Genomic DNA, 27572 nt, shown 5'->3' on the forward strand with positions numbered 1-27572 from the left:
AGCAATGGATGGCGAAAAGGATTGCTCTAGACCGCAAAAGTGAAGCATCTTCATATATATATTTAGCAACTAGAATTAAATTCCAAGGTGTTTGTTCCTAGGCTGGTCCGAGATCTATAATATTGACTTGTGACAGTAATATAAGGCTCACTTCGTGGCCTTCTTAGCTTCCTGTTTCTCGAAACGCAGATACCTCTCCTCTCTCCACTTAGGCCCCAACTTCCTTACAACCAGTACGGCAGGGCTCGCTGCCGCCACAACCAAGCCCAGAAATACATAGGTCCAACCATACCCCCAAGCCTCAATGATATACTGCACAACGGCTGTGCCTATCGCGCTGAACGAAGCCCGAGTCAGGTTGAATGCCGAAGACACTCGCCCAGCGTTCATCGGGTACAGGTCGACGAGGATAGTCGTCAGAACAGAGACAGGACCCGCAAGGCCCATGCCGGCCAGGAACAAGATCACCAGAGGAGCCGCCAGATTGACGCCCAAATCGACCACCCACCCCCAGCACACGGTGGTAATCACGGCCAGGAGAGTCCACGGCCAGATGAGATCCAGCCTGGCCCGCTCGATGGGGAATTGCCGCAGCTCCTCCCCGCGTTTCCTGTCGGGCGTCACGCCGATACTCCTGGCCACCCTGGCGTAGTTCCAGTTCATCAGCTTCCCGGAGATGGCGGCGCCGGTGACGGACCCCACCGCGAAGGGGATGTAGCACAGCCCGACCTGGAGGTCGTTGAAGCTGTACCTCCGCCGGATGACGTCTTGCAGCGGTATCAACATCGCGTAGTTGGCCATGACGAAGAGGGCCATGAAGAGCATGAGCAGGCCCACATCCTTCTCGAAGCAGATGCGGACGGCAGCCAAGATATTGGGAACGGGGATGCGCAGGGGGGACTTTTCCGGCGCTGGCGCTGTTGTACCTGGCTCTGCCTGCTCGAGGTCCCGTTTCTTACGCCGCTGGGCGAGAACGGAGTGAAGGGAGGCATTCAGCTTTGGTGGGGGGATACTCCCATTGCCTACGATTTTGCGCGCCGTCTAGTTATACATTATGCATCTCGTCAGTGAATGAGAGTCGGCCGCCCAATAGACAAGAGTACAACACACCTCCGGAACGAACGGGACATAGCAGACCAGAAACACCCCGGCGGCAATGGTTAGGAACCAGAACGTAGACCTCCAGCCCAGGTACTGGGTCAGGATTCCGCCCAGGACAGGCGCCACGGCCGGCGCGAACATGGTGCTCGACTGCACGGCCGTGATGTAGCCGCCCCTCTCCGCGCTCGTGGCCAGGTCCGCCACGACGGCGCTCCCGATGGCGGCCGTCGCGCTGGACCCGGAGCTCTGCAGGGCGCGGAGCACCATGAGCGCCGCGTAGCTGTGCTGCAGCGCGAGGCCGACGTTGGCGCCGATGTAGATGGCAAAGGTGAGCACGAAGACCGGCCGGCGGCCGACCTGGTCGCTGAGGTCGCCGAAGAAGAGCGGCGCGACGGCCTGTAGGATCTGGTAGACGGTGACGGTGAGGTTGAGCTCGCCGAGGGAGCGGTGGTAGGCCTCGGCGATGGGCGTGATGGCCGGGAGGTAGACAAAGGACGAGAAGGGGGAGAAGAAGGTGCTGAAGACGGTCATCACGACGACGAAGACTTTGGTCCGTGAGGAGAAGACGGAGTACAGTGGCCGCTCATCAGCCTGCGCGCTATCATCGCCACTGGCCGTCTTCTCTCCCTGGTGGTGTTGTAAGGCCTGGTTCTCGATGTTCTCGGCCGGTTGCGAAGGCTGCAAAGCCTCTGATTGCGTAGTTTTTTCTGCCATGACAAAACAAGGCTTGCGATTTTAACAGATTGATCCAATTCATCCTGCCGACTGCATATTGCGTGACAAGAAGGACATTTATATCAGTGCTCAAGCAGTTGACTGCTCTCGACTTCGTCATATGCCCCACAGAAACTCCAACACTGGTTGGTCGCCGAGATTGGAACCGGTGCCGATTCGGCGCTGTGATGCCTGATTTCGGCAAGAGAGCGTTCCGTTTTCTGGGCGATGTGGACTCCATCCGACTACGTGGCGGCCGCCTTCATTCCGAAAGCCCTTGTCCAACATTGAAAGTCAGAGAGATTAGATAACCAGATCAGACAGATCCATTCTCAGGTTGTTCACGGTAATATGTAGAGGTACCTGGGATGTAGCCGCTGGACAACACCATACAGCATGGTGTGCCACATTTTATCAAACTCGTCATCCTCTCTAGGTCGACGAGAATTCGCATCATATCTTTGAGTCTCTTGTCTTTCAGACGACGCCTCAATCAGAGCCGCCTCCAACCACACCGCCGAGCATCTCACCTCCTCGCAACACTCTCAAGAACCTCCCGCACAACCTCAAAGTCCTTCTCGACATCCACCCTCCAACTACTCACCGCAATCCGACAAGCCTTCTTCCCAGCCCAGCTCGTGCCGCTGACATACATCTTCCTCGTGCCATTCACCCTCCCCACCAGCTCCTCATTCAGCCTCTCGTCCCTCGCCCGGAACAGCACAATGATATGCACCGCCTCCAGCCCAAACTCGGCGGCAGTAGCGTCGCCGTCCGGGAGCAGCTCGTAAGCCTCCGAGTCCCGAATGTACCCCGCCACTCGGCGCGCGAAGCGCACCATGCGCGCAAACATGTCGGCGATGCCGTTGCGGCCTTCGGACAGCAGGACGGCGTAGGCGGGTAGGGCGCGGAAGCGCCGCGAGTTCTCGATGCCCATATTGAGCGGGCTCGGGATGGCCGAGGCGCCGCCCGAGGCCAGGTAGGCAGCGTTGGGGTTCTGAAAGACAGCGTGTTGCATAGACTTGTGCCTGCAGAGGAAGATGCCGTTATCGTAGGGCTGCACGAAGAGCCGACAGTTTAGAACAGGTCTGGATCAAGACAAAGGGATGAGAGGTCTCGGACATACCACATTGAGCAGCTTGTGCCCGTCGGCTGTGATGCTATCCGCCAGATGCATGCCATCTGCAAACTGGCGCACCCGGGCAAACTCTTCCGTGTCGGGCAGAACTCGTGCAAAGACCCCAAAGGCTAAGTTCTCGTCATTAGCTTACCCGCCCCTTACCATCAATTTCCAAGCGCGTAGACTCACCGCCGTCGACGTGGATCCACGCGCCATACCGATCAGCCAGCTTCCTCACCCTGCTCATCTCCTCCATGCTAACAGTGGCAAACCGGCCAGTATTTACCTCCCCCGCGCTGATCGCAATGATACTCACGACTCCCTCGTCCTTCAGCGCCGCCTCCACGGCACTCAGGTCCAGCCGCCACGGTTCCGCTTCGCTGACCGGCAACTGCCGCACCGACGCCCGCCCGATGCCCAGTACCGCCGCCGCCTTGAACAACGAGCTATGCGCCATGCTCGTCAAGACGCGCACCTCGCGCACCCCCGCTAGCCCGCACGCGCCTAGCAGTCCTAGCTCTGCGACCGACGCACCGGCCTTCTTGGCAGCGATGACGAATTCACGCCCGCACGCAAGGCCCAGTACGTTGCTCGCCGTCGCGCCCGTCGTGAAGGTCCGGCCGTTCCAGACGGCTGGGTCAAGTCCGACGAGGCTGGCCAGCATGCCGGTGGCAGCATCCTCGACAGCCGTGCAGACAGTCTGGTCGGGCAGGTGAACCTGGACGTTCTGGTCGAGAGCCGAGACGATGTTGTCGGCGGCCTCGGCGACGGGCAGGGTAGAGCCCGTGACGAAGCCGAGGTACCGCCCGGAAAGGTTCTGGCCGTTGAGGGCTGGGACGATGGCCTCATGGAGATGGTCCAGGGTTTTCTCGGCCCCGCGGGGCAAAAGGTAGCCTAGGTGGTCGGGGCGGGGAAGGGATGATTCCGCTGCGGAGAGGAGGGCGGCCGAGGGCAGAGTGTCATCCCTCCGGGAGGAGAGAGATGCCCTGAGGCGGGCGTATGACGAGGCGAGAAGGTCCGCGTCGGTCATTGTGAGTTAAATACCGACGGGGGTGACGCTTGGATGCTGCGAGGGACCCGCTTGCTGTATAACGCCCCAGGAAGGTGTTGAACACAGGAGACGAATTGTTTCACAGCAAGCTGTCGCTGGACAAACAGGTTCTCCTGTATGGTCGGACATGGCGGTGACTCAGTTTGGATCGCGATAGCGCCGATTTGACAACTGCGGTTTGCGGCCGTGGCGCGCCAACAGACCACTAAAACCCGCCGCTAAAGGACTGGGACCTGTGGATCTTGAAGAACAAGCTTTGGCCCGTGTGGCTTGCCCGGCAAAGGGCAGAGAGTAATGAAGATGAGGTTGCCCGCTCTGACAATGTGTCAGTGATTGAGATTCGTCGGCTGAGTTTGGGTGACCTATCACAGACTCATTGTGTCTTGCTCAGAATTCAGTGCCGCAAACTTCTCTCTGCCCTCGCGTCAAGAGATTTAGAGTACCTAAGCACGAGCCCCTTTTGATCGGCGCTAGTTTGTGCCGTGGAGAAGTTCCTGATGAACACTGGGTCCGTATCGGGAACGAAACTCGGCAACTTTGACTACCCCGAGGAGATTGAGGGCTGGAAAGCCTCAGAACCCAAGTCATCTCGCACCAGACTTGCATGTGAATTTGTTTCGAGATGCTGCAGGGCAATCACCTGGGGGTTTCATGCAACGGGGACAAGTCCGAGTCCGGTTCCCTGGGCCGGAGACAACGGCTGGCTGATGAAAGAACCAGGGCTACTTAATCACAGTCCCAGACGATGACATGGCAGGATGCCAATGCTCAATGGTCTCCAAGCGAGGAAACCTATCGGCAGCACTGTACTTGAGCACTGTACTTGTAGTCGCAGGAGACGGGCGCACCGAAAAAGGCAAGGCGTTGGGCTTTGCTGCACGGAACAACTAAACCTCGGACGCGCCAATGCACCACAGCTGCAACCGACAGCAAGTCGGCGTGATATTGGTTCCGCGTTTGAGGGATTGACAATCCGAGGAACCATAGTTGCTGCAGGGTGACCGTTGCATGTCTGGGACCTTCCCGTTCCTCCACCCTCGTTGGCACCTACAAGTGCAATACACTCGCTCGGTGCCCAAATGATGCTCAGTGGGTGGAGATCGTGTACATGCGTTGTGTTCTGCCGCAGTCAGGCATGAGCCGAGCCAGCGAGTTGGGATTGCTGTGCTGGTGTTCTGTTGGCCGATGATCTCCCGGAGGCTCTAGCCCTAGCCGGAAACAAGCAGCCGGCCCTGGCACGTCTTCATGGGTGGGTAGGATAGACTGGGGCCAGTCCCAATCGTTAATCTCCCGAGTGCTTGCCAACGTTACTCCCGCCAGGGGATCTGTCAGGGTGTCGGCAGGTACCTTTCTGGGGGGGTACGGGCTGGCCGATGCATACAAGTACGCAGCAAAGTGTAGCGTAGCATGCAGGGAGAGGGAGTGCGTCTGCTGCTCCCGTGCCCGTTCGTTTCCTGGTTTTGGGAATGTCTGGAAGCGCGGAATAGATGGCTGGCTGGCTGGCTGTATGCACATGCACATACTGTACAGTACCGTGCACACTGCTCCTCCTCCACCTAAGTCGGCCAACGGATCGCGACGGAGCGTTTTGTGTGCTGCGCAAAGGATTATGAAACCGGGCATGTGAGATCATGATGGAGGACGATTCGATCCGGGCCGACTAGCTGTAGCTGTGGCTTTGGTTTATTATCCATCCTGAGAAAGGGTCCGTACACTGGCGAGAAGTGAGGAAGAAGAAATCCCTACGACGCTGATTGCTTGAAATACCAAGTGGTGCAGCTCCTTCCTTTCTAACCTCCAGCCCTGGGCTACTTCCAATTTTGTAGATGACTGAGGGGGGACTGAGGGGCTGCCTGTCCAAAGTAAGAAAGAGCATGCACTAGGAGCTCTTTCTCCTGGCAGCTGCTTTTGGAAGGCAGCATTCAGCTCAATGCACGGAGTACTGATGTGTCGGTGTCTTCTTCTTTTTTATCCTTCCGCAGCCGCAGCCGTCCTTACGATTATGATATCAACGTGCATCCATGCATGTGCCGTCACAACTCACAACAGCAGCACGTTCGGCAGACCAGAAACCACCCTTGCTTTTTCACTACGACCACCACCCTTGAAGCCCGCAGGCATTGATTGACCAGGCCGGCGTCTTTTCTCCTGACTCTGACTGACACTGGGCTCTGCCCGTTGGCCAAAAGGGCCACTACTGCACCCGAACCTCCACATCGCCCGCCCGCCAGACGCCTCGACAACGCCGCCGCCTGCACTGGCATTGCTTTTGCTGCTTGGCTGCCCTCCTTCTCACAGTTTCCCCTCCTCTAGCTCTGTCATCCATCCTGTCACATTCCCGGCTCCTTATTGCTGCGTCTTCAGTCCAAAGTCTCACAGGCAGCTGGCCGGCAAGGGTGTTGAATCTGAGCGGTCATATTACCATACACACACCCTCCAGTCCGGACGCACAGCAGCACACACAGCAGAAAAGGACAGGGCATGAAGGGGTGGCATGCATGGCAGGAGGGAGATGATATTGTTGATGAGATGACAAATTGAGCACTGCGCATAGAATTTGCATCAAAGCCAGCGCCCGAAGTGGTACCTGGCCACGACGATCCCCCCCCCTCGGTCCAGTCGCCGTGGAATCTCGTCACTCGATTGGTTTCCAGCTGGGCGAAACCGCCAAAAACCAACACCCCCTCCTGCACGAGCACACACCCAGATTGTCGGGTTTCTCGCCCGGCCTGCTGGGTCTTGACACCCCCCCCTTCCCACACCTTGCATGCCCACCCACGCATCTCAACTCTCCAGGGCCATTCCATTCCCCGTTTTCCCATCTCGGACCCTGTTCACCAAGCCTTTTCTTTGTGATTTTTGACTTTTTGATTTTATTTTGCCCGCACGGGTCGATCCAGAGTGCTGGGACGTGCATGGTTAGCGTACAAGCCGCTCTCACGCAGCATTGCCAGACAGCTTTCTCTACGGAGTAGCTATCAGTCTAATTCCCACGGACGGCCCATCATCGCCTCTCCCGGCGCTGGTCTAGTCCAAGCCAACCCACACTTCCTCTCCGCCGCATTGAAACAAAGAGACCGAGCTCGAGGGCGCCGCTTTCTTAATAAAAGACGAAGCTATCGTCCGCTTCCCACTTCTCCTCACTCGTATCTTTGTTCTGGCCGTCTGCCCACCCCCCCCCCCACCATTCCCAAGCTCACCAGCTTTCCCTTCTTGTTATTAGAATCTTGTATTACCTCCCGTCCCCCGTCTGATTCCACAGTCTGACAACGGATCCTCGTCCCTTTTGGCATCGTCCTCTACACCTTCAAAAAATTCCAGGTTGTACTGATGCTACTACGGAGAGATTATTCAAGACGGAAAGCAAGGGAACAAAGCGAGGCAGCTGCCGGGGTTAATTTCCATCACAACCGAGAAGCATCTTCGCATACGCACACTATCTCCCCGCCGCCGCCATCATGAGTCAAAATTCTCCCTCATTCGATGACTCTGGGTCGAGTTTTGAGAACTACGAGTTTACATTCGAGTCTTATCTGAACGACAGCTCTCGGATCGAAGCCGATGTGAGCGAGACCTTGCCCAAGCCTTTACCCCTCTTCCCGTGAAAGAAACACGGCTGCTTACACCAGACTCTTCCCCGCGCAAGCCCAATCCCGTCCAGCCGGACCTGGCACTGTAGGTTTGCAACCAATTATTTCTTCAATCTAATACCTTTCTACACATACCTGATATTCTTCTTCCCAACGCCGCAGAGATACCGAATCCTTGACAGAAAGCATCTACAGGTTCCACAAAGAAAACGGCCGAACGTACCATTCTTATCACGCCGGATGTCAGTGTTTTTCCTCTTCCTCCTTGTATTCCCCGGCCTTGACTTGTTATTCATTTGATGGAGCGTTGTTTAAATTAACGCTCGGCCTCTGTTCTCTTCGATCCACAGCCTACCTCTTTCCAAACGATCCCATCGAGTCAGAGCGGCTAGATTTGCAGTATGAGGTCTTGCAGATCGTGCTCGATGGCCGGAATTACCTGGCGCCGTTTTCCAAGGAGAGTCCGCCCAAAAAGGTTCTCGATATCGCCACCGGGACGGGCCGCTGGGCCATTGAAATGGGCGACGAGTTCCCGCAGGCCGAGATTACAGGGACTGACCTGTCGCCAATCCAGCCGACTTGCGTGCCGCCTAATGTGACCTTTTATGTAGAAGACAAGTGAGTGCCCGGATCATCGTGCAGAGGCATCGAACACTGCCCCTGGACACGATCACTGACCGATTCTAAATTTGATCAATCACAGCACGGAGGAATGGGACTACACGCCCGACTTTGACTACATTCACACACGCGTCACGTTTGCCTGCTGGAGCGACATGCCGGACGAGATCATCCGGCAGGCCTACGCGCACCTGCGGCCCGGAGGCTGGTTCGAGGCGCAGGAGACGTTTAGCAACATCGAGTACGAGGACAGCGACAACCCGGAGGAGGTGGCCGCCCGCTCCAGCAACGCCTTCGTCAGGTGGGTGGACGAGGTGAAGCAGCTCGGCGGGGCGGTGGCGCGGCCCTTTGACGATGCGTGCAAGCTCAAGGAGTGGCTGGAGGAGGCCGGGTTTGTCGACGTGCAGGAGAGGGTGTACAAGATCCCGCTGAGCGGCTGGCCCCTGGAGGAGCGGACCAAGCGGCTCGGGGAGCTGTGGAGAGCCAACATCGAAGCCGGGCTGGGGGCGTTCAGCTATGCGTTGTTCAACAGGGTGCAGGACCGGTCGCTGGAAGAGATTGAGGTGAGTCTCCCGTCCCTGACAACAAGGGAGGACAGACACCGGTGATGAAGAGGATCGATCACGGGCCTCGCTGACCATTCTCCATTGTTTCAGGTATCGCTCGTCAACGTCCGGAGGGGCCTGGCGGATACGAGGCATCACTGGTACCAAAAGTTCTACGTGGTGTGGGGGAGGAAGCCGGAGTCCGCTGAGACTTCTGAGAGTTGAAGCAAGCGATGAACGGCGACGGAGAGTTGTCAGCAGTGAAGGCACTACTATGGTGAGACAGTGCGCCCGCCGCTGGCTGAGAGCCTGCATGCTCTCCAAGAGGAATCCTCGGTGTCTCTCAGACGCCCTTTTTATGATGTTACGTGTAACGAGACGAATGAGCTTCGAGGCCGCTCTGGTGTACAGTGCCAATTGCTGCCAACAGACCCAATTGAAATCATTTTCAACACAAAGCTCTCTACCTAGGTCGACCGGGCATGTCACGACAGACACAATCATGAAATTACGAGAACCATGCAGTGTTCTACAGAGACATCCCCGCTTATTCCCTTTGAGCACTAGGCTGTTCCCGCCTGCCATCCCCTCTGCTCTCTGATTTCTTCTTTACTTTTTTTTCTTCTTTTCGCCGTCTTCCTGGTACCTACGAAGTACTCCTTTGGCTGACTCGCTCTGCCATGCCCACCCCTCCTCTACAAGTGCGCTTGCTTTTTCTGTTCTTGTTACTCCATTCTTGCAGGGATGAATGGGGCATAAAAGTCGACAGGATCATTCGAAAGAGGGGGGGCTAGGCACGTTCCCCTATTCCAGCCCGCTTCGCTAGATGTTGGCTAGCAATTCTAGAGCCGTCTTCCGCCCGCTTTAGCCTTTTGGGGGACCGCGCCGTCAACGGCTCGTCCGTCTGCAGGCAAGCTACTCGAGTCGAGGTGTAGGTATGAGTGGGTGTGTGAATCTTTTTGTGAGATGCGAGTGGTGAAGGGGGTTGTGAGGACGGACTGCTAGGCAGACGTCCTCTTCTGGCTGCGGATTGGAGGACGCGACTGTATTTTTCTACTCCATTCCTAGGTAGGTAGGCTTCCCTCTGCGCCTGTATTTCCAGTCTTGTTTTCTACCTGGTTTGTGATTTCAAATAGACCCTTGATGCTTTATTCGCAGATGGCTAAACTAGGAAATCTCTAGGTGAATATATAGTGAACTGACCCCTGTTCCCTCCCTGTCCCTCCCTGTTCCCTCCCCTTTTAGCTCGCTTCCCAGTCTTCTTTAGGCCTGTTAAGCCTCCGCCCAACCCACTAATTATTTTTCCAACTGGGTACCCGCTGGTGCGTGCGCCGCTTTTTCTCCATCCAAGCCCATTTGTGATCCCCGCCCCCTGGAACTGGAACTCTCTCGCCCAGCCAGCCAGCTTCGCTCTGTTCCTCCAATCCACGAGGCGAGCACAAGAGCAAGAGAGAGAGAGTAACGAACCAGACATTGCAGCTCCCTGTCTCTTCGTCCCGTTGTCATACCAGACCCGACGCTCTCTCGGTTCGGGCTTGGAGCAACGACACGACGCGAGAACCCACAATCACTCCTCGATCCTTACGATTCTCCGGGGCGGCCTTTTTTTTCCTTTGCTTTTCTGTTTGCTTGGGCTTGTTTTTGGGTACGCGGAACGCAAGGAAAGGAGCTCGACACACCGAGCTGGTACCCGGACTGACGACGACGACAACAACAACAACAAGACGAAGGGAGGACGGAGAAGGCGTCAGCAACAATGTCGGGCGTCCTGAGCAAGCGCAGCCAGGCGCGCAACGAAAAGGTCCTACAGGACCTCGTGCACAGCGTCCCCGGCAACAACAGCTGCGCAGACTGCGGCGCGCACAACCCTTGTAAGTTGTTGACACCAGTCCTCTCTCTGCTCCTCGAGCGGCTCGACAAATCGGTTACTGACGCGCCGTGTGCGGCTGTTTTAGCTTGGGCATCATGGAGTGTGAGCTTCTGCACCCTTTCCCCCCTTTTCTATCCACGTCCGAACTCGGTTGCGACCCGTGATGCAACAGCAAGTCCGGGATGGGGAAAGGATGGTTCGGCCCACGAGGGATGGAACGTTTACTGATCTGCCAATCTGCGAATATAGCTCGGCATCTTCCTCTGCATGCGCTGCGCCGCGGTGCACCGCAAGCTGGGGACGCACATCTCCAAGGTCAAGTCGCTTAGCATGGACAGCTGGTCGAACGAGCAGGTCGAGGTACGAAAACACTATCCATTGGGAACCGCCGAGCCGACCTGCAGGGCTTTGCTAACCTATGGCTTTCTCGCAGAACATGAAAAAGGTCGGCAACATCAAGTCCAACAAGCTCTACAACCCGCAGAACAAACGGCCCCCGGTCCCCATCGACGTTGACGAGGCCGACTCGGCCATGGAGCGCTTCATACGGGCGAAGTACATGAACACGGGCTACGGCCTCGACTCAGCGACCGGCGGCGGCAGCCTCAGCAGCGGCCATGCAGGAGGACAACGGCACAACCACCCCCGCCGCTCCTCCGACTCGGACGACGTGCCCCCTCCCCTGCCGCCCAAGACGGGCAAGTTCAACCTCCGCTCCGCCTCGTCCATCTTCCCCCTCTCCTCCAAGGCCCGCAAGGAGCGCTCCCTGCCGCCCAGCCCCCGGTCCCCGCGCAGCGGCTGCGGCGGCGGCGGCGGCAACAAGCCCTCGCGCGTCTTCGGCGCGAGCGTGCAGTACGACCCCAACAGTGGCGGCGGCAGCAGCCAGGACGACACGGAGGCCAAGCTCGCGCGCCTGCGCGACATGGGCTTCGCGGACGACCAGCGCAACGCCATCGTGCTCAAGGGTCTTAACGGCAGCCTCGAGCGCACGGTCGAGGCGCTCGTGCGCCTGGGCGAAGGTGGCGGCGGGCGGTCCCCCGGCGCCGGCTCCGCGCTGGCCTCGCCGACGGGCAGTCTGCCTCCGCCGTCGGCGGGGCTGCAGCACAGGACGCTCTCGCGCGTCGCGTCGAGCTCGGCGCTCAGCGTGCCGACGACGACGACGGGGACGATGGCGAACACGGCGCAGCAGTACGGCGGCAATGGCGGCGTCAACAGCACGCGGCCGGAGACGCCGGGTTCCGCGTCGACGAACCCCTTTGACATGCTCGACCTGCACCCGCCGGCGCAGCCGCAGAGCTCGCAGTCGACGGGCACGCTGCCGAGCCGGAACCCGTACGGCGGCGGCGGCGTCGGCGGCGGCGGTGGTGGTTACGGCTCCATGGGCACGGGCATGGGCATGGGCATCGCGACGAATAACCCGTTTGGTGGGTTTGGTGGCGGCATGCAGAGCGGGTCGACGCCCGCGAGCGCCGTGGAGGCGGCGTTTACGGACGCGTTTGGCAACATGTCGCTTCAACAGCAGCAGCAGCCCCAACAGCAGCAGCAGCAGGCGCTGTTCCCGCATCATACGGGCGGGGTGACGACGAGCCAGACGTACGGCCACCAACTACAGCAGCAGCAGCAGGCGCCGCCTGTGCCGGCTATGCCGCAGGGGTACGCGGGGATGGGAGCGTTTGGGGGTCTGCAGCCGCAGCCGCAGGTTCCGCAGCAGCAGGGGTACCAGCAGGTCGCGGCGCAGCCGCAGGTGCCGATGCAGACGGGGTATAATCCCTTTTTCACACAGCAGCCGCAGCAACAGCAGCAACAGCCACAACAACAACAGGAGCCGCAGCTGTCGGTCAACACTTCCGCGGCGGCGGGATACGGAGCCGGAGTAGCGTTGCTGGGTTCAGGGGGCGGTAGTGGTGCGTGGGCGAATAACCCGTTCGCGACGGCGGCCAAGTCGCCGACGGCGGCGGGGACGAGGATACAGTCGCCGCTGGGGCAGATCCCGGAGCAGGTGCAGCAGAATTTCTTCAGCGCTGGCGGGGACCACAGTAGTCAGGGTTGGAACCCGGCGCAGCAACAGCCGTTTGGGGGGCAAGGGCAGATGTTTATGGCGCCGCCGCAGCAGCAGCAGCAGCAACAGCACCAGCAGGGCTACGGTGGACAGCAGCAGCCGCTTAGCTCGCCTACGAACCCGTTCTTCACGGCGCCTCCGCAGCCGCAGCAGCCGGTGCACCAGCGGCCGGACAAGGCGTCCATCATGGCGCTCTACAATATCCCTCAGCAGCAGCCGATGCAGGCGCAGCAGCAGCAGCAGCAGCAGCAGACATTCCCGCCACAGCAACCGATACAGCAGCAGACGTTACCAGCACAACAACAACAACAGATGGATGCCTCATCCGCGGCGGCAGCGATCTTCGGCACTCAGCAGCCGGCGCGCAGCGTGTCTAGCCCGCTGCCCGGAATGGGAGTTGGTGGGGCGCAAGCGCCGGTGGTGGCGAACAATAATAACCCGTTCTTGAGCATGGGCGGAGGAGGAGCAGCAGGGGGAGGAGGCGTCATGACGCAGAGCCCGGCGGCGGTCAACACCGCGGACCCCTTCGCCATCTCTGGCCACCGGAGCCGGGACAGCGTGATGGCGGGCGGGCTGGAGTGGAGTAACGGTCGGCACAGCCCTGATGCGTTTGCGAGTCTGAGCGCGAGGCACTGAGCCGTTGGGCCTTGGGAGGTGAGGGGAGTAAGGGATGACTTTGAGAGGGAGAGAGTAGTATGAAGGCTGCCGGGAGCGAGTTCGGCAAGCGTGAGAACACCGCCATGGGTTCTGTACGAGGGGAGTGTGCCGTCTACGATGTCTGGAGAGGGTAGGGAGATGTGTTGCATCCATGGCTTGCATTCTTCTACCTAGGAAAGAAGACAGACATAGCGAGGATTGTGTATATTAGGTACTCTATGCGATGGTGTGGTTGGAGGTACTACAACCTGCCTCATCATGTACAAAACATTGCATCAAGCAAAAGCATGACCGACCAAGCCGGGGCCTGTTTGGCTGGTGGTTGGTGTCTAATGATAATGGCGTGTTTACGGAAGGGCAGCGATTCGTTTCCGCGATGACCAAGTGCACTCGGAGTGATGATGGATCTCTCTGCACCAGACGACGACCGGATCATGTCTGGATGCCCATTAGCGGTCATCCGGATGCAAGACTGCACCCCGCGGCGCAGGCATACCCCGCTCGTGGATTTCCTTGGAAGCTGCACCAGACCTCCTGACCTGAAAATTGTCCGTCCCATTCCTAATCCCAGGGTCCTTTCCCGCCTTGCATCGATCACCACGCGGGCTGTCCTGCCCCGGCGGCCGGCAACGCGGGCAGCTCTTCCAGGGCCGGTGGGGTGGCTCGCAACCTGGCCATTCATTGGGTATAGGTAGTTGCAAGTGGTCCCTGAAGCTGGTTAAACTTCGGAGGACTCTCTACAGCTTGGAGCTTTTGTCTTGGATTCCGCTAGCTCTGGCGCCAACTTGTGTGCCAAAACCAAACTCCGCCTTCCCCCGTCCCCCGCCCGTGCGGTGCGATGCGGTGAGCAGAGAGAGAGACGAGACAGAGATTCCCGGGTAATCATCGGGGGCATTCGAACAACAGAAGGGAGAGAAGCCTCTGCGGGTTTGTATGGATGGGATTGGATCCCCCAAGGCCCCTCCAATCGCGTCGTCGTGCATGGCGCTGGCCGAAGGCCGGAGTTGATCCCGTGTGCTAGGACGCGGCTCATGCGGGAAGCGCACTCGAGTCCTGCTGCATGGCCTTGGTTTGTTGGCTCGGCGGGATATATCAGGCGGATTATGCCGTTGGGGAGAGGTAGGGGTATTTTCTTCTCTCCTATTACTTGAACCTGTGCTGTCCTCGGAGACCTTGGGGCTTTCCTTTTCTCGTCTTCCTCTCGCATACACTTTCGGCCTGCACCTACAAGCTTAGCAGCGGCCTCTCCTCTTCCATCTCTGTGTTTGATATTGTAACAGCCAGTGGACACACAGACACTTCAAAATGGCGGACATCAACGTCGAGGAGGTGCTCAGCAAGCTCACCGTCGCCGAGAAGGTCGACCTGCTAGCCGGTAAGGTCCCAACCCCAACCCCGACCCTCCAATTGACTGATGCTGACATCCTCGCGCTCAAGGCATCGACTTCTGGCACACCAAGCCCCTTCCCAAACACGGCGTCCCCTCGCTCCGCCTCTCGGACGGGCCCAACGGCGTCCGCGGCACCAAGTTCTTCAACGGCACCAAGGCGGCCTGCTTCCCCTGCGGCACGGGCCTGGGCGCCACCTTCAACGTGGACCTGCTGCGCGAGGCCGGCGCCAAGATGGGCGACGAGGCCAAGCTCAAGGGCGCGCACTGCATCCTGGGCCCCACCATCAACATGCAGCGCTCGCCGCTCGGGGGCCGCGGCTTCGAGTCGCTGAGCGAGGACCCCGTGCTGGCGGGGCTCGGCGCCGCGGCGCTGGTCGAGGGCATCCAGAGCACGGGCGTGCAGGCGACGCTCAAGCACTTTGTGTGCAACGACCAGGAGCACAAGCGCAACGCCGTGCAGTGCATCCTGACGCGGCGCGCGCTGCGCGAGATCTACGCGCTGCCGTTCCAGATCGCCATCCGCAGGAGCCGGCCGGGCGCCGTCATGACGGCGTACAACGGCGTCAACGGCACGTACTGCAGCGAGAGCCGCGAGCTGCTCGAGGGCATGCTGCGCCAGGAGTGGGGGTGGGACGGCCTGGTCATGAGCGACTGGTACGGCGTGTACAGCACGACCGAGGCGGCGCTCGCGGGGCTCGACCTCGAGATGCCCGGCCCCACGCGGTTCCGGGGCGAGCTGCTCAAGTTCAACGTCTCGACGGACAAGGTGCGGGAGCACGAGCTGGACGAGAGGGCCCGGGCGATGCTCGAGTTCGTCAAGAGGTGTGCCGCGTCCGGGGTCAGGGAGGGCCAGGAGGAGAAGACGGGGGACACGCCCGAGACGGCGGAGCTGCTGCGGAGGGTCGGCGGGGAGTCGCTTGTGCTGCTGAGGAACGAGGGCGGGGTGCTGCCGCTGAAGAAGGAGAAGAAGGTGAGTTGTTGGGAGAAGTCGTGGCTCCTGTTCCGGTAGTATAAGATGGCTGACCACACATACCACCAGACCGTCGTCATCGGCCCCAACGCCAAGATCGCGACCTACCACGGCGGCGGCTCCGCCTCGCTCGCCGCCTACTACGCCGTCACCCCCTACGACGGCATCGCCGCCAAGCTGCCCGCCCCGCCCGCCTACACCGTCGGCTCCTACTCGCACAAGCTGCTGCCGCTGCTCGGCTACGCCCTCACGGCCGACGACGGCAGCCGGGGCATGCGCATGCGCGTCTACAACGAGGCGCCCGGGGACCCGGCGCGCGGGCCGTGCACCGACGAGCTCGTGCTCGACAAGACGGACCTGCTGCTCGTCGACTACTACAACCCCAAGCTCAAGTCGGCGACGTGGTACGCCGAGTTTGAAGGGTCGTTCGTGGCGGACGAGGACTGCGAGTGGGTGCTGGGGCTCATCGTGTGCGGCACGGCCAAGCTCTTCGTCAACGGCGAGCTGGTCATCGACAACGCGACCGAGCAGCGCGCGGGCGACGCCTTCTTCGGGTCGGCGACGGTCGAGGAGACGGGCCGGCTGCGGGTGGCCAAGGGCGAGACGTACACCTTCCGGTGCGAGTTCGGGTCGGCGCCGACGTCCAAGCTCCAGGGGGACGCGGTGCTGTTCGGCGGCGGCGCGCTGCGCATCGGCGGGTGCAAGGTCATCGACCCGGCGGCCGAGATCCGGCGCGCGGCGCAGCTGGCGAGGGAGGCGGACCAGGTCGTCGTCTGCGCCGGCCTCAACGCCGACTGGGAGACCGAGGGCGCGGACCGGGAGGGCATGGACCTCCCCGTGCCCATGGACGAGCTCATCTCCGCCGTGGCCGCGGCCAACCCCGCCGGCACGGTGGTCGTCGTGCAGTCTGGCACGCCCGTGCACATGCCCTGGGCCGGCGAGGTGGCGGGCATCGTGCAGGCGTGGTACGGCGGCAACGAGACGGGCAACGCTATCGCCGACGTGCTCTTCGGCGACGTCAACCCCTCGGGCAGGCTGCCGCTCAGCTTCCCGAGGAGGCTCAGCGACAACCCGGCCTTTCTCAACTTCCGGGCCGAGGGCGGGCGGACGCTGTACGGCGAGGACGTGTATGTCGGGTACAGGTACTACGAGTTTGCGGGGCGGGAGGTGCTGTTCCCGTTCGGGCACGGGCTGAGCTACACTACGTTTGCGTTCTCGGGGCTACGGGTGGAGGAGAAGGACGGGGTGCTCAGGGTCGAGGTGGAGGTCGAGAACACGGGGAGCGTCAAGGGTGCGGAGGTGGTGCAGGTCTACGTCGCTCCGACCAAGAAGGCCAAGGTCAACAGGCCGGTCAAGGAGCTGCGCGGGTTCGCCAAAGTAGAGCTCGGGCCGGGGGAGAAGCGCAAGGTCAGCGTCGAGGCGGAGACCAAGTACGCGGCCGCGTACTGGGACGAGGAGAGGGGCAAGTTCTGCGTCGAGGAGGGCGAGTACGAGGTCGTTGTCGCCGACAGCAGCGAGGTGAAGGAGGGCAAGGCGCTGAGAGGGAGGTTTACGGTCGCGAGCACGTTTTGGTGGACTGGGCTTTAGTGGTCACATTTGCTTGTTTATCACGGGCTGTAGTTGATGTCGATAGAGCACGGGAGGGCTGCTTTTAGATAATGTCATTGATCTCTGATTCAGCTGGTGATAGCTTCACATGCAGCAAATTCATGCGAACCGTCTTATCGATAACAGCGCTGGAAAGTGCCCCCCACAAGCCTCCAATTCCCAGCGCACGGGCCAGCCAAACTGGACCAACCGGAGGCTCCATTCTTCCTTGCCGCGCGGGGTCCACAGTGGCTCAAAAGTATTTCTTAAGCTCTGGCAACCAGAAATCTTTTCTTTCTTGCTTCTCCCCCAAACAAACCTCACGATTCCTCACAACAATCTGCCCGCGACGCCCCCTTCACGACGCGCGCTCATCTCGAGCCGGCTTCGTTCGCCACGGGGGTGCTCGCTGGGCTTCATGGTAATCTGTAAGTTGGCATTCCTGTTCGTCTTTCATCTGTCGCGCGCAACGCGCCGCGTCACACACACACTCTCTCCCTCTTCCTACATGATTCAATATCCCATCTTATTCGCAGTTTCCACGCTAGACGTCACTCGAGCCTTTGAGACGTGCGATGAGCGTTACAATACCTTCCATTGGATGTATGATTTTAGGATTTACGCACACGCTTTTTGTACTGAACGTCATCTTGTGGTGAATCAAGTGCTAACATCCTCGTCAAGACAGGCAAGCATCACGCTGAGGGGCGACATTCCTCCGCCGACGCAGACCTCGGGACGGCTCTGGTAACTCAGGTGCCCTGTCACCCACAGTGAGGAATACTAGGAAGGCTCGGTGGTGGGAAGACCAGACAGTGTAGCAGCGTGCCCGGACCAGACCAGACAATAGACTTACGATACCTTCATCTCGGGCTCACTTGCAGCGCGCTCCACTCCTGGATTCTCAGCAGAGATTGGGGGCTTGTTTTCCTTGTGTGTATGCCTCAGCGATCTCATCTGTTTGACGCGTCTACGCCAACCTGTGCTTGCGTGCTGTCCCTTCTGCCTTCCCATGTAGCCCTGGGGCTGTGGATTTGTATAATGACTTGGATGTTCTACGTCTAGATCACGCTCTATTGTTCTTGTTCCTGTGCACGAATTACTACTGCCATACTATACCGCAGGTACCAGATTGCTTGCTGTTGTGGTGAGACCAAATTGAATTGTGTGCTGTGCACATGTCTCGTGTTGACAATACTATGCCCTCTGATGGCTTCTGGCTGAAGCATCTTGGAGGCCGTCTGTGCATGATTCATTCACATTGGTTCACTGCACTTTCACTCTCCATTCATAGCTTGTTCAGATCTGTCTTGGCCAGAATGACAAGCACCACAAGGAGAGGTTAGTCTTTTGTCATTGTTCCTTGGCTTTTGCGTGCCAGTCATTGGTATTTGGGCCTTAGCTATGCCTTCAGCTCCTTGACGTCGCCCCCTCGCAGCAGAGTATTGCTTCAGATATACAAGCCAAGTTTGTGCGGCTCTCTGTCATCTCAAAGGGCCAGGCAGCAACCTCTCACCTCTACAAGGGTTCCAGCCTTAATTCTCAGAGCTCAATTTACCCATTGCCAGCCGGGCAAAGGCAGAGACCACTTCTTTCTGGTTCGCCTTTCGCAGCAACTCGAAATGCCTTGTCCGTCTTCGCATGCCATATTCCCGGTCGTCGATCTCTTCACTGCGGCCAACAGGGCCAAACGCCATCCTCCTGTCTGGTGCCCATGGTTCTTCTCCGTTGATGAACAAGATCCATCTGCGCCTCATCTCGGCGCCGACTGCTTCCGAGCCCAGGTCGAAAGACAGGTCGTATCCTCCGAACAACAAGACGAGATCTACGGCATGGTGCGACCGGCTCGAGGGCTGCCACGGGTTCGGCTGATCGATGATGTACTGATAGGCGGCCCGCCCGTCCTTTCGCCACCGAGCCCAGATATCCTGCGCTGGCATCGCGAAGCAGCGGTCGTTGATGAAGTCGAGAGCACCATACTTGCACGATGTCGGTCGGGCCGGATATATGCCGTAGGCGCTCTTGATCTCAGCTGGTGCTGTGATCCTGTCGAAGCAATTTGATATCTCGGTGCCGCTGGTCGCCTCGATCCCGTTTCGCCAAATCGCCGCCTATGAATGATGATCAATTATTGACGTGACATCGCAGGACGGAGGAGTCGGGTCCAACACATACATCGAACTCGCAGTCGCCAACCATGAGAGCTTGAGGGGTTTCTCTCTTCTTTTGCCAATTGTCCAGTCCGTCGGCGGCTTGGAGCGACATTGAAGATATGCCCATTTCCTGCATCTGATGGAGGAGGGACTCGGCAGGCGCGTCTTGCAGCGAATGCCCGCCCTTCGCCGCCCGAAGCTTTTCGGATATCTTATTGAGCATGGCATCGCGGGCTTTCATCGACATTGGCGGGGAGAGAAAGAGGGATCCTGACTGGAGGATCACCCGTTTGACGGGAGTTCCCACGACGGCGTGGGCATGAGTGTAGACAGCCCCGGCACTCTCGCCTGCCATGGTGATGTTTTCCTAGGAATCTGTCAATGACTGTCGACTTGCCGCAATTTAGACACTGGGGGTTTTAACTGACAGGGTCACCGCCGAAGCCTGCAATATGCTTTCGAACCCATTCCACTGCGAGGGCCTGGTCCTTGAGCGCCAAGTTCGTCGTATCTCCGTTGCCGAACCCAAATATGTTGAGCCGGTAGTTGAGAGCGACAACGATGATTGGCTTCCCCAATTTCACGGAATCAGCCACCATGCGGTGCGGATCACAGACCCTGCCTGCCATGCTGCCAAAGGTCATCACCTGGGAGCCACCTACCCTCCGAGTAAGCAAGCATAAGACGACGGATGCGAGGAGTCCCCGGGGTTCGTAGTCCACTATCAGCATGTCCACTCACCATGTATCCACACAAAGACGGGCACGCGCTGCCCTTGCGTGAGGCCCGCAGGCGCAGTGACCACCAGGTTGAGACACTCAAACTCATCCTTCGGCTCAAGGGCATCGTCCAGTTCTTCTGGGATCCGGAGCAGTATCGCGGCCGACGTGTAGCTCTGAGGGCACACCGGTCTGGGATGGGCAACCCAGCCAAAGTCAGCTGTTGGCCCTTCTGGACTCTGGTGTAGGGACGATTGGAAGAGATCACCTACCCAAACTTGGTACAGTCGACCTCGGCTGCGGTGTGTTCGTGCAGCTTTGCTTCCCGGAACCTGGCTGGGATGTCGCCGTACTTGATGTCTCTGAACTGGTCTATGCGGACTCCCTGGCGGACAGAGGTGACTCCCTGCAGGGAGGTGTTGAGTGTGGGATGTCTTTTGGTCGTACACTCGCAATCAGCTGGCGCTGATGGCCTCAGGTGAGAGGCAAGCGCGTTCAGTCTGTCAGCAGCCATTGTTCAATCACATACGGGGAAGGCGAGATTGGGGCAATTCGGTCTGTCTCGAGGAGTCTTTACCAGCGTCTTTGCTTCGTGAGCAGGGATGTGGGGTAGATATTGTCGGCTGTTGACACCACCGCCTCGGCTTATGGCCTGGGTGGGGATCGGTCTCGGCCTGGGGCCTGGAGAAGAAGCGGGGCGGAGAACACGGAGCCAGTTCCGTCCCTACCTGTACAATAACGTGAGAGCATAAGCTTGACTCTTGTCTTGGGTAACTAAAGGGAGGTTGTGGGATAATGACAGCAGGTAGATTTCGAAGCATTTTCCAGGAATTCATGATTGGTTCAGATCCTCGAGTGATGGCAGAGGAGGCTTCGTGAAAGAGCTGGTTGCCGGAGCATTGTCCCAATAAGAGAGAAGAGGCTCTCTTAGTGTCAAAGTGCAACGACTGACTCTGTATGTTGAGATCAATGCCTAGAAAGCCGAATTAGTTATCACAAAGCTTCACCATAAAAGAACTGAAGGTTGCTCATGAAGAACGGTGTAGATTCCATATCGTGAGTGCAATGCCATGCTGCCTGATCAGTCACTGCTTGATATTGTGCCAGACAGATTCCCCAGAACATGCTACACCCCGTTCCGCGCTATCAACCATGGGCTAACCTAAAGGACCTGACGTCACGGCATCGGGATTTGATCTTGAGCACAGCTTATTTCAACGACTTATGCCCGCCATCCACATCCAGCGTGAACAAGAAGACCATTCAATACAAATCATTACTCCATACTACGTCTTGCACATATATATATATGTGTGTGTGTGTGTGTAAATAATTCCAGATCCTGGGTCTATCTTATCTGGCCTGCCAGGCTGGGATCAATATAGTTGGCAGAAGTCTATCAGGAGACACCTTTCAGTATATCTTACTGTGGACGTCACGTCACAAGAGTGAACCCACTACCTAAATTGATGGACTGGGCGGATAGTCAAGTGTTTCTGTTGACAGTCTCTCATCTAATCACCCTATACTTATCAGCGTTTTCTCTGTGGCGGGCAGCTGCTTTCCCTCTACGAAACTCCTATAAGGATCGCCCAGTCAACCATCGTCAACTTCCTCAACGAGAGTGCCACAGAATAACAAAAACACCCAATTCAAGGATAGCGAAGCTGAAGGCTTCATCGGGGCCGGCAGCGGAGACATTGAGAGCTGGGAAACACGTCATGGCTTTTGCCACTGAAAGTTGGTCAAACACATCATGAAGGAGCTGTATGGTGACAGCCTTCGAGTCTGACGCGTGCAGGGTAGACAAAATCGTGACCAAAAGGGGATTTGAAGCGGCGTGTAGGAAATATTTTCCCGGCTATTTTCTCCCTATCACCAATGTTGGGGTGGTGATCTGCGTCGAGGCTGGGAGACATGTCTTCCTTCAACACCATAGTCGTCTTACCCTCATTCGATCGTGTCAAACTGTTGCATCATATCCACCTGAGGCACACTGACAGAAAAAGAAATCTCCAGTGCGAGGTGGGTCGTTGTACTTTATAAGACACTTTTCGTCTTATACAAACGGGTCTTGCATGTGGACCACATGCACCCAGTCATGATCGCGGCCACGGACAACTTGGCGCCAGGTGAGATGACCTGCCTGCCCGTGAGAACCTCGAAATCCTCCTTCATGATTGAATGTCTTTGTCATGGCTTCATGTATCGCAAGAAGTGCCATCTGGATCGGCACTCATCGTAGGATTATATCCGATGAAGCTCGGCTCTGAGAGTTCAGCAACAAGGGCCCTGATGTTGTGGCGTGACTGGGGTCTGCAAATGGCTCAAAAATGCGCTCGTGCTATTCCCGATCAGCCGGCTCCCCTGCAAGGCAATCGGAAGACAAGAGGCTGGTGCTCCATCATGGAGCCTGCTCGAGTTCTCCCATTGGGCCTGGTGGAGTCTCTAGCTTGCGCGGATTAGTCAAGCACAATGTGCCTTTTTTCCTTGGAGCCTTCTGCCACGGCTTGCCAACGGTGACTTGACTCCACGCCAAGCAAATATTGCACGGAAGCTTCGGATCACTTTGAGATCGAGATTCACAGATTCATAACATCATATTAAAGATGGCCGGCGGCCGACCGAGCTCGCGGCCCCGGGTCTGCCCTCCAGACTTCCTTTCCAACCCATCAATATCTTGTTGTGGTGAACCGCAACCGGACCGGAATCGAGCTGGTGTCGCGGCGCGTCTCGCTGTGGCCCACCAACTAAACCATAATTCGCCATGACCTTCACGTCAGTATTTGCCGGGCTCCATCTGCCCGACCACCACGCCAACACCACCGCCGCCGACGGCGGCGTGCAAATCGCGGCCGGGCTAGCGCCGGCACTGCCGTCAGGGCCGTCGCCCTCATCGCTGGCACTCCCCGTCTCCGTCTACGCCTGGGCCGCGCAGCAGGTCGTCTACCACGCCGTCGGCCTGCTCTTCGAGGAGTGCGACCGCAAGGGCGCCCTGAAGCGGTTCAAGGTCCGCGACGTGGACCGCAAGCACTACGCCGACCTGCTGCCGCGCGTGCTCTTCAACCAGCTCTTCGTCCTGCTGCCGTCCATGGTCGCCGCCGAGACCCTGCTGGCTCTCTGCTTCGTCGGGCGGCAGCTCCAGTGGTGGCACTACGCGCTGGTGCCGCCGGCCATGGCCGTCGGGCACGACGTGGTGCAGTACCTGGCGCACCGGTACCTGCTCCACCAGCCCAACGTGGCCCTCATGCGCGCGCTGCGGCACTCGGTGCACCACTCGACCGGCGCCACAAAGGCCGTCAGCGCCTGCTACATGTCGGCGCCGGACTTCTTCCTCGAGATCGTCCTGCCGTACCTCGTGCCGCTGGCCCTGGTCGGCGGCGGCGGCGACAACGTCTACTTCCACTCGCTCGTCGCCGGCCTGGGTGCCGTCGGAGGCCTGTACGAGCACTCTGGGTACGACTTCTCGGTCGTTCTACGCTCGTACAGCTGCCATGGCCATGGTGATGGCTCGACGGCCGCTAAATGGCCGCGGCTGGCCAGCATCTTGGGCAGCTTCCTCGATAACCGGTCGCACACCGAGCACCACGTGCGGGCTCATGTCTCCTTCTCGGACGGCTTCGGCAGCCCTGGCATCTGCGACACGGTGATGGGCACGAGGTGGGACCTTGCGGCAGCGAGGCGTCGTGCAGAGGCTGCCGAGAGGGAATGGCAGCGTCAACAGGCAAAGCTTGATCTCGCGGTCAAAGCAACGGGAGTACAGGCCAAGTGAATGGGGTCGGGTCCTGTGAACTTTTACATTGATTTGGATATTCGGTCCTTGAGCAAGCTCGGGCTGGGACTCGAGGAAGTATGGCAGCATCTATAGGAATTGAAACAGCCCATCTGTACTGACTTGGTATGTCTTATGCTTAATGTATAATCTTCAGTTCAACTCCCGCTCATCTATGATCGACTGGCGTCCCACCGCACGTTGAATGAGAACAAAAGCTGAACATGCAAGACGGGCTGTTGTCCCCCGGCACGGGCATTGATCCCACCAGCACCGGACCGTGCCGGATTGGCGTGGTGCTTCCCCGCACACCTTAACTCTAGTTCGTATCTCCGCTAACCTCGGCCGGAGAGGGCGCCAGAGGCATGATGCAATCCAGCTTATTAAACGTCAGAGCGAAGGCTTGCGCTTGGGTTCTTCCAGACCTCTCGCTTTGATAAGCAGTCCTAACCTCATTGCCATTCAGACTGACGACGATAAACATCGCTTCAAGGATTTTGCCATTATGGAGATCGAACTGTTTCCTAATTTCACCCACCAATATGTCGAGATGCCCGCCGGCGGCTCCATCTTTGTTCGGGCCAAAACCGACGCCGATAAGCCACCACTACTCCTGATCCACGGCTACCCGCAGACTCACGTCGAATGGCACCCCATCATACCAGCTCTACTTCCGCATTTCAGCGTTGTACTGATAGACCTCCGCGGCTACGGCCAATCAAGCATCGTCCCAAGCACCAACGGCTCGGGCTACTCCAAGCGGCTGATGGCCGAGGACTGCATCGCCGTCATGGCAAAGCTGGGATACAGCAAGTTCTCTGTCATGGGCCATGACCGCGGTGCGAGGGTCACGTACCGCCTTGCCTTTGACCACCCCGAGGTGCTCACGAAAGCGGTCGTGCTCGACATCATACCGACGGCGGCCATGTTCGAGAGCTTCGGCAACACGGGCTCGGCGCTGAAAGCCTACCACTGGCTCTTCCTGGCGCAGCCCGCCCCGTTCCCGGAGGACATGATCAAGGGCGCGGACGGCGGGAGGCGGTTCGTGGAGCACTCGCTGTCCGCCTGGACCAAGGACAAAAACCTCGACGCGTTCGGCGCGGCCGCCATGGACGCGTACCGCAAGGCGTACTGCGACGACGCGAGGATCCACAGCACGTGCGAGGACTACCGCGCCGGGGCCTTCCTCGACAGGAAGTACGACGAGGAGGAGCTGCGGGCGGGGCGGAAGATCAAGACACCCCTGTTGGCTGTCTGGGGCGCGACGGGGTTCCTCGTCGAAGGAGCGCCGGCTGTCAAGACCGAGGGGCCTCTTGAGACGTGGCAGAAATATGCCGAGAATGTGACCGGGGTGGGCCTCGAGTGTGGTCATTTCATCCCGGAAGAAGATCCGGAAGGGCTGCTGGAAGTTCTCTTGCCTTTCTTGCTTGAGAACTAAGTATCTATCATCTATCAGTTATGCAATAGGTGGGTCAACCATAGAGTTGAACATCTTTTGGACGTCACACCACCAACAATGTATCGTGATCGATTGAGTGGCTTAATCGTCCCTTTTGTGTACTATGGCGATGGCTGTTCTAATAACAGGCCTCTGGCACCATTACGAACAACTAAACCCTGCCAACAGAGAACTACGGATTCCAACTCCTTAGGCATCCACGAGACAAGGCCAATAGCTGTCTCAAACCATGTGCTAGAATATAACCATTCATCCTGCCATATCCCTGAAGAATTCCCAATCTATTCCCCCCATAAACTACCACTCCCCGAGGGCCTCGGCGCCGTTAAAGTTGGGCGTCTTGCAGGCGACGCGGCTGTACGACATTCGGCCGGCCTCCTGCCAGGCGCAGGTGTGCGTGCTGGCCACGTCGTGCCAGGCGTAGCACGTGCCGCGGTTGCCGCCGCCGCAGTCCTCGAGGTCGGCAAACTTGTCGCCCGTCTTGAGCTTGTGCGGCTCGCCGCCGCCGCCGCAGTTGCGCAGCACGGCGCAGCCGTTGTTGAACTTGATCTTGACGTCGCAGTAGGGCGAGCCGGCGCGCAGCTGGCTCCAGAAGGGCGCCTTGCAGATGGCCGCGTCGTAGCTGATGTACGGCTGCGCGACGAGGATCTCGTCTATGTAGGGGTTCACCTCGCCGTTGCCGCCGCCGGCGACGAAGCCGATGTGCGACTCGTACAGGTCGAAGTCGGCGACGGCGTCGAGCGGGAGGAGGGCTGCCACGGTAGCGAGAGCGGTGGTCAGCTTCATGTTGGAATGGTTGAGATTTGAGTTGATCGAGAGAAAGAGAAGAGGCGATGAGGATGGGATGGATGAATACCTGGAGGGAGAGCCGAGGACTGGCGTCGATGCGCTACTTTATATACTTGTTGTGTGCACATCATGTTTGCCATGCACACGATCCTGTCCTACGGTTCAAGCGTCACACCGTACGACTGTTGCCATACCAGGATCGGACAACAGTATTTGTTGTCTGGCCGGATGGATTGATCCTTCTGGACTCTGAGCTAGCCTCTAAAGGATTTCAGATGACTTTGATGGGGGATTTTCGTGTTGAAAACACCCGGCCTCGCCACTCCAAGGTTCAAGTCAGGTCGCGTCCCAGTCTCCAATCACTTCACGGTTGGCTCAAGGGAGTGTCACTAGCGCTAGTAACTTTGAAGCACGATGCAACGTAAAGGCGTGACCTTGGGAAGGTTAAGGTTATTAGGAAGGATTGCCTTCGCCAGCGTGGCTCATCCATAGTCATCTTCCAATATTGACGATCGGCGTTCGAGTGTAGGATTTTAGCCAGGGTTCGAGGTTCGTCTGGCCGCGACTCCGGATCATACAAGGATCAGATGAATCGACACCGTTATGTACCTGAGGCTATGGTCCCCAAGGTCTCCCTCATACTCTGTCGCAGAGCGTCCAAACAAGATGGGCTCGAAAATTACTCGGTATCTTGATAGCAAATACTCTTGGGGTCCAAGACTTCTTTGGTTGACGAAGAGAGTCTCTTGAAGAAAAGAGAGAACCGTCTCTTCAAATGTCAGTAACACTATGTGATAGAGATCTGACGGCGTTTGCCCTCAGTGAGAGATTAAAACACGAGAAGGATAGATAGGATCCTGCAGACTGCAGCCCATTCGCTTGGCAATCAGTCAGTTGAGGGGGTCAATGGCAGTCCCACATGGCTCCTACAACCTCCCCGAGATCGTGATCGTGATCTCGATCTATGCTCGCTTCTAAATATCCCCAAAACTACAATCACCAGCCCCCAGCTTTTGTCCACACAATGACACCATCTCAGCCTGGGAAGGTTGCAGGGAGTCGCTGACTCAAAACGGCAACAGCTCTGGTCTCGGCCAATTACATGATACCCCAGTCTCGACCCCACAAGTAGCCGTGGCAAGCACCAAATGTTGTAGTGCTATGGTACAATAGGCAAGTTGTGGAATCAAATGCTGCCGTGATCCAGAGGGCCGAGGATGGGCAAAGATGGCGTGGCCATCGTCAAATATTGAGGACCTGAAGAGACGCATATCTCAACATGACGAGTCTAAGAGGGCTTGCTCCCAATCCATGACTCTGTGGTCTCAAAGAGCAAGCAGACTCAGAGAGGTACGAATTTTGTTGGACCAAAAGAGAATTTTCCTGTGGCTTACCATTGAGTACC

The 27572-nt window shown here is 58.2% G+C and overlaps 9 protein-coding genes across 9 annotated transcripts; 5 read left to right on the top strand and 4 right to left on the bottom strand.

Annotated features, from left to right (window-relative positions):
* Window positions 1-147: 147 nt before the first annotated feature.
* E0L32_006309 (uncharacterized protein) lies at window positions 148-1815 on the bottom strand (the record flags this gene model as incomplete). The annotated part of the gene is made up of 2 exons (XM_031140928.1): window positions 148-1041; window positions 1111-1815. The coding sequence occupies 2 exons, from the start codon at window positions 1813-1815 to the stop codon at window positions 148-150; spliced, it is 1599 nt and encodes a 532-aa protein (XP_030995047.1).
* A 526-nt stretch (window positions 1816-2341) lies between these two features.
* Window positions 2342-3965, bottom strand: E0L32_006310 (uncharacterized protein; the record flags this gene model as incomplete). Its single annotated transcript, XM_031140929.1, has 3 exons — window positions 2342-2872; window positions 2942-3063; window positions 3125-3965. 3 exons carry the CDS (start codon window positions 3963-3965, stop codon window positions 2342-2344), a joined length of 1494 nt encoding a protein of 497 aa, XP_030995048.1.
* A 3479-nt stretch (window positions 3966-7444) lies between these two features.
* Window positions 7445-8805, top strand: E0L32_006311 (uncharacterized protein; the record flags this gene model as incomplete). The annotated part of the gene is made up of 3 exons (XM_031140930.1): window positions 7445-7549; window positions 7977-8194; window positions 8280-8805. The coding sequence occupies 3 exons, from the start codon at window positions 7445-7447 to the stop codon at window positions 8803-8805; spliced, it is 849 nt and encodes a 282-aa protein (XP_030995049.1).
* Window positions 8806-10498: 1693 nt separating this feature from the next.
* E0L32_006312 (uncharacterized protein) lies at window positions 10499-13307 on the top strand (the record flags this gene model as incomplete). Its single annotated transcript, XM_031140931.1, has 3 exons — window positions 10499-10714; window positions 10862-10972; window positions 11046-13307. The coding sequence occupies 3 exons, from the start codon at window positions 10499-10501 to the stop codon at window positions 13305-13307; spliced, it is 2589 nt and encodes an 862-aa protein (XP_030995050.1).
* A 1326-nt stretch (window positions 13308-14633) lies between these two features.
* E0L32_006313 (uncharacterized protein) lies at window positions 14634-17275 on the top strand (the record flags this gene model as incomplete). Its single annotated transcript, XM_031140932.1, has 3 exons — window positions 14634-14703; window positions 14766-15688; window positions 15758-17275. The coding sequence occupies 3 exons, from the start codon at window positions 14634-14636 to the stop codon at window positions 17273-17275; spliced, it is 2511 nt and encodes an 836-aa protein (XP_030995051.1).
* Window positions 17276-18810: 1535 nt separating this feature from the next.
* Window positions 18811-20661, bottom strand: E0L32_006314 (uncharacterized protein; the record flags this gene model as incomplete). The annotated part of the gene is made up of 5 exons (XM_031140933.1): window positions 18811-19386; window positions 19451-19795; window positions 19857-20086; window positions 20170-20339; window positions 20420-20661. The coding sequence occupies 5 exons, from the start codon at window positions 20659-20661 to the stop codon at window positions 18811-18813; spliced, it is 1563 nt and encodes a 520-aa protein (XP_030995052.1).
* Window positions 20662-22914: 2253 nt separating this feature from the next.
* E0L32_006315 (uncharacterized protein) lies at window positions 22915-23919 on the top strand (the record flags this gene model as incomplete). Its single annotated transcript, XM_031140934.1, has 1 exon — window positions 22915-23919. One exon carries the CDS (start codon window positions 22915-22917, stop codon window positions 23917-23919), a length of 1005 nt encoding a protein of 334 aa, XP_030995053.1.
* Window positions 23920-24469: 550 nt separating this feature from the next.
* Window positions 24470-25357, top strand: E0L32_006316 (uncharacterized protein; the record flags this gene model as incomplete). The annotated part of the gene is made up of 1 exon (XM_031140936.1): window positions 24470-25357. One exon carries the CDS (start codon window positions 24470-24472, stop codon window positions 25355-25357), a length of 888 nt encoding a protein of 295 aa, XP_030995054.1.
* A 318-nt stretch (window positions 25358-25675) lies between these two features.
* On the bottom strand, window positions 25676-26164 carry E0L32_006317 (uncharacterized protein; the record flags this gene model as incomplete). Its single annotated transcript, XM_031140937.1, has 1 exon — window positions 25676-26164. The coding sequence occupies one exon, from the start codon at window positions 26162-26164 to the stop codon at window positions 25676-25678; it is 489 nt and encodes a 162-aa protein (XP_030995055.1).
* Between the last annotated feature and the right edge of the window lie 1408 nt (window positions 26165-27572).

Source organism: Thyridium curvatum (assembly GCF_004353045.1).
Source record: "Thyridium curvatum strain D216 chromosome Unknown NODE_35_length_383278_cov_80.659980, whole genome shotgun sequence".
Lineage (NCBI taxonomy): Eukaryota > Fungi > Ascomycota > Sordariomycetes > Thyridiales > Thyridiaceae > Thyridium > Thyridium curvatum.